This window comes from Vicia villosa, unplaced genomic scaffold (assembly GCF_029867415.1).
Source record: "Vicia villosa cultivar HV-30 ecotype Madison, WI unplaced genomic scaffold, Vvil1.0 ctg.002408F_1_1, whole genome shotgun sequence".
Classification (NCBI taxonomy): domain Eukaryota; kingdom Viridiplantae; phylum Streptophyta; class Magnoliopsida; order Fabales; family Fabaceae; genus Vicia; species Vicia villosa.
This window is the reverse complement of record NW_026705920.1, coordinates 138,800-143,981: the sequence shown is the minus strand read 5'-3', so window position 1 is coordinate 143,981 and position 5,182 is coordinate 138,800. Positions and strand designations below refer to the sequence as shown.

The following is a 5,182-nucleotide window of genomic DNA, read 5'->3' as shown; positions in this document are numbered from 1 at the left end:
GTTGCACATAACAAATTTATGTTTTGCTGATGATCTACTTATTTTCACCAGGGGAGATGCCAGATCAGTTCAGCTCATGATGGAGAAAGTTAACCGATTTTCTGCCAGCACAAGGCTCATGGCTAGCAATCCCAAAAGTAAGATTTACTTTGGAGGAGTGCAGGAGGATACTCAAGAGATGATCCAGCAGATGACAGGTTTTGCAATTGGTAACCTCCCTGTTAAATACCTAGGTGTTCCCATGGCTAGCAGAAAACTTACCATACACATGTGCCAACCATTAATCGAGAAAAAGACAAAAAGGCTGAACCACTGGTGCAATAGGCTTTTGTCATATGCAGGCAGGATACAATTGGTCAGGAGTGTGTTGTTCTCCATAGCAAATTACTGGATGCAGATTTTTCCACTGCCTAAGAAGGTCATTCACCATGTTGAAGCTTTGTGTAGAAGCTTCATATGGACTGGAAAGGAAAAAATTTCTAAAAAAGCACCTGTTTCTTGGAGTAGTTTGTGTGATCCTGTGTCGGCTGAAGGTAGAAATATGATAGATCTGAGTTTGTGGAACAAAGCCACCATAGCCAAATCTTTGGAATCTATGTGCCAAAACTAATAAGCTATGGATTAAGTGGATCCATATGTATTATATGAAAGGTAAGGAGTGTGATAATTTTGCTCCCCCACAACAGAGCTCCTGGATTGTGAAAAGTATGTTCAAAAATGGTATTATTTTGCGACTGACTGAGGCTTGGAAAGAGGCTGAGTTGCAACAGAAGTATAAGACTAAAAGGATGTATAAAGAGTTACAGGGGACCAAACCTATTGTACCTTGGAGAAGATTATTTTTTGGTAATGGGGCCAGACCTAGAGCTGTTTTTATTCTTTGGCTTGTATGCAGAAACCGATTGATGACAAAGGAAAGGCTGCATAAAATCGGGGTGCATACTGATGGCAAGTGCAGCTATTGTGAAGGGAATGAAAGCTGTCAACACCTTTTCTTTGATTGCAGGTACACTAGGAGCATATGGACTCATATTCTGAAATGGCTCAAGATTGATCACTGCCCTCAACAGTGGGATTTGGAGAGCGAATGGATCTGCAAAGTTGCTAGCAGGAAAAACTGTCAAAGCAAGTTGCTGAAGATAGCTATTGCCGAAGTAGTGTATGCTATGTGGATGGTGAGAAACCAGAGGATTTTCCAGGATAACAACAATGTGAATCTGTCTAGCCAAAGCATTATTCAAAGCATAAAGTGGATAATTGAGAGAATACCAAAGCTGGCAGCCTATTGCAACTATCTTGACACTTAGTTGTCTTTTAGGTGTTTGTTTTTCTTTGTCTTTTTGTTTGCCTGGATCGTTTTAGATCGGCCTGTATTAAACGCCTATTTTTTGGAATAAAATTATTCTTATTTGCTCAAAAAAAATGAAAAGAAAAAATTTGCACTCCCAAAATAAAGTGTTGGCTTGACTTATATTTACAACATTTATCAAACGTTACCGGTGGTACTGCAAGTGTTACTTATTCCAAAAATATTTCTAAAGCATTTTGAAATGTAGGCTTTACCAAAATATGTTGTAGAACTTAAATCAAAGTGTGTATAAATGATGGAAACTAATTTTAACATTAGATAAATATTAAAAAGACAGAAACAATAAAACAATGACAAAAGCACAATATATATATATATATATATATATATATATATATATATATATATATATATATATATATATATATATATATATATATATATATATAAGAGTTAAAATTAAAATATGATATATTTACATATTCAAGCCATGTTTTAAAGGATTCAAGATGGAGATGAATTTAAAGTATAAAGCAGTCCAAAAAGCATAACAAACATACATATAAATATCTAAATATTAATATGCTAGTGCTATTTAAAATAATATAAAATATAGCCGCTTACATAAAAAAAGAACATAACATAAATATATTGTGCTAAACATATATCAAACAACTCAACAACTCATGCATTCTTTCCTACAAATGAAACATCAAACACCATGTTTTGTTTATCTGTCAACTCAAAGAGACAGGTATCTCCTATCTCCACCCTACAATCTTTTCTAAACTTGGACCAACCTCCACTTAACCTCCATCGCTTGATACTCGGATAATAATTAACTTTAACCAACCATGATTCTCCCTTCATATTTAGCTTTACAATTTGTTTTGGCCCATTCATAAGCTCCTTTGGAACATTCTACAAATACAAAAAATGAATTATATATGTAAATTTATATATATTTATATATGGTAACTGTTATTTACGAAATTAGTCATACCGGATATAAACAATTCACAAGAAGCTTAAATGACGAGTTCATCACATTACGACTTTTAGAACCTGCATAAACACACAAGTGACAACAAATAATAGTTAATTTTTTTATTAAAAACTAAGTGCTCAATTTATTAGAAATTTTTAGATATATCATTCTGTTCAAAATTTATATTTTGTCTTTGAATGTATCAATAATCTCTTGTTAGATTCTTACATTAAAAAAAATGAATCCTTAAACTCTTATATATTTTTGAAAGCCCTATCACAAATTCAAAATTATTTAAAACTTAACAAGCATAGCTAAAACTAATTTAAAAATCACGTTATTTAAAATTTATGGAAATTTTTAAACTAAAGTTTAACTATATAATATAAAAACTTTTTAGTTTAAAAATATATAAATTACTGATAAGGGTAAAGGTCAAATCAAAAGAAAATATTTAAGAGAACTATTTAAAATTACAAACATTTAAGAAATCTTTACATTAATAAGATTTCATTTTTATAAAGAGTTAGAACAATATACCTTTTGATCTTCCTCTAGAAGTTTCTCCCACACTTTTTTTCTTTGCAACGGTAGTATCACTAGAAGATACACCTATATAACCCATTCATGAACAAAAACACCAAGACTATAAACATAATATAGATGAAAGATTATGCGGAATTAAGGTTTTAGACGAAAGATTAACTGTAGGGATTATTTGGATGGCGGTAGTGTGGAACTTTTGGATTATGCGGAATTCCATAGTGTTTAGGGGCGGCATGTTTAGTTTTGACGAATGTGTCAGTGCGATTGTGCTATCCTCTTGGAAGTGGTTTAGAGCAGTTAAGATTTCTTCTGTGTCCTATAATTTCCATGTCTGGAACATTTTACCTCTAAACTGTATAATGAGGTAGATTGGTGTGGTTGTATCGGTTGTTTCGTTTTAATTCCATTTCTTATTGAAAAAAAAAATAATATAGATGAAAGATGATAATCAAACATAATTCAAAAATATTTTAACCAATATAAAACAAACAAAATATGAATGAAAAAAAAAGGAAATACCTGAAAACAATTTATGTTTCTTTTCCTTTCTGACTCGATTAATGATAATAGAAAATGAAAGTGGTTGATCTTGAGTCATCACAAATTTACAAACATCACCGATTTTTAAATTATATTTTTCTGTAAATTTCTTCCAACCACGTTTCATACTAAATCCTCTATTGTCAGCATTATACTCAATATTCACTTCCATAGCCATGTCATTCTCAAATTTTATCATTGCTTTTCTTGCACTCTTTTTGAAATATTTTCTCGAAAACACTACTGGAATCCTCTGTTTAAATTCATGAATCATGGTTTATTAGTGGTTCATACAAATGAACTAAAGCCAAAATTAATAGACATTTTAGATAGAATACATACCAACGTATAGCCTTTAGCGTAAGATGGTTTCAGTGTAACTTCAAAATATGGACTATCATTATTAGCCCTCCCATTATTAGCATATCTCTTTTTACCTACAAAATTATTTTAAGGGAAAAAACCATTTTCAATATTTAAAACCATGTAGTAAATTTAACCTTCAAAACGTGAAATTAACTTGTTTTGAAAATTTTCCAGAAAAAAAGTAACTATTTTACAGTTATTATCACAATAAATCATTTTTAAAACATATGAATAATAAATCATAGAACATTTTTCCTCATCCAATTAAAGTAGTTTTCATATTTTTCTATATTCTCTTAAACATTTTTAAAATAATAGTAAAGTGAGACAACTTTTAACATAAATTAAAATTTGATTATGATCAAGACCTCAAAGCTTTTTCTTTCAAGATCAAAGCCACGGTGTATAGCAAATATAATTTTGGTATTAAAAAATAAACTAAAATAATGTGTGAGATGAAAATAAATTAAAAATCATAATCTAACAAAAAAAGAAAAAAAAACGTGAATAAAAAAAAAAAGATGAGATTGAAATTATTAAAGCAAAAAATTAAGCATGAAATTGAAAGAAAAAAAATAGATGAACTCACCTGCATGTTTTGGTTGGGTAGTATTCAAATCTGAATCAACTTCTCTTTTTCTTTTGTTACTTTTTTTCTTTTTAGGTAGTGCAACTTCTTCACTCTCATCTAAACTCTCATCAACCTCATCTACACATCTTATATCAGAATAATTTATTTCTAAACAACTTCGATTAAATATCTTAACTTTGAAGTGTGATTCATCTATAAATTTAAAAGTTAAGAAATATGCAAAATGAAAATTCTTAGCAAAATTTTTCCAATTTTTATCAAACCAAATATCTCCATCACGCTCTATCCAAAATATTTTCTGTTGAACACCATTTGGAAGTCTAAGAAATATTGGATTTGAAGTTCCATTCCAATATTTTTTAACATATGATTTTGGAATTCTCTGCAAAACATGAATTCAAAAACATAAACATGCATAAACAAAATGTTATACATAAATAAAATGGTATATATAAACTAAAATGAAAGATATACATACCAGTTGTTTATTCTTCATTATTACTCTATGAAAACTGGGACGCTGTTGAATTGCCATGTTCTTGAAGCTTGTTAGTTGAGTTGAGCTGAGAAGCCGATATGGTGATTTTGTGTTTTTCTTTTGTTGCCGGGTTTGTCTTTGATTGATTGATTGAACGCTTTCCAAATATAAATAAAATTATTATTGGTGTGTGGTTGGTGAGGTCTAGCCTCAATTTTCCAAAAAAAACATAGTATGTAATTACTATACAAAATTTGTCTTAAATATATATTATAGAATGAGAATGTTGGGTGAGGGAGTGGGTGGGGCTTACCTCATATGGTTATACGAATTCACTTCATCTCTGAAAGTGAAATTTAAATA

At 30.1% G+C, this 5,182-nt stretch overlaps 1 protein-coding gene across 1 annotated transcript; it reads right to left on the bottom strand.

Annotated features, from left to right (window-relative positions):
• Positions 1 to 1,930: 1,930 nt before the first annotated feature.
• Positions 1,931 to 4,876, bottom strand: LOC131638761 (B3 domain-containing transcription factor VRN1-like). The gene is made up of 7 exons (XM_058909307.1): positions 4,820 to 4,876; positions 4,339 to 4,723; positions 3,726 to 3,820; positions 3,363 to 3,636; positions 2,838 to 2,909; positions 2,313 to 2,374; positions 1,931 to 2,230 (listed from the first exon to the last, which is right to left on the bottom strand). Exons 1-7 carry the CDS (start codon positions 4,874 to 4,876, stop codon positions 1,994 to 1,996), a joined length of 1,182 nt encoding a protein of 393 aa, XP_058765290.1. The 3' UTR covers positions 1,931 to 1,993.
• Positions 4,877 to 5,182: the final 306 nt, after the last annotated feature.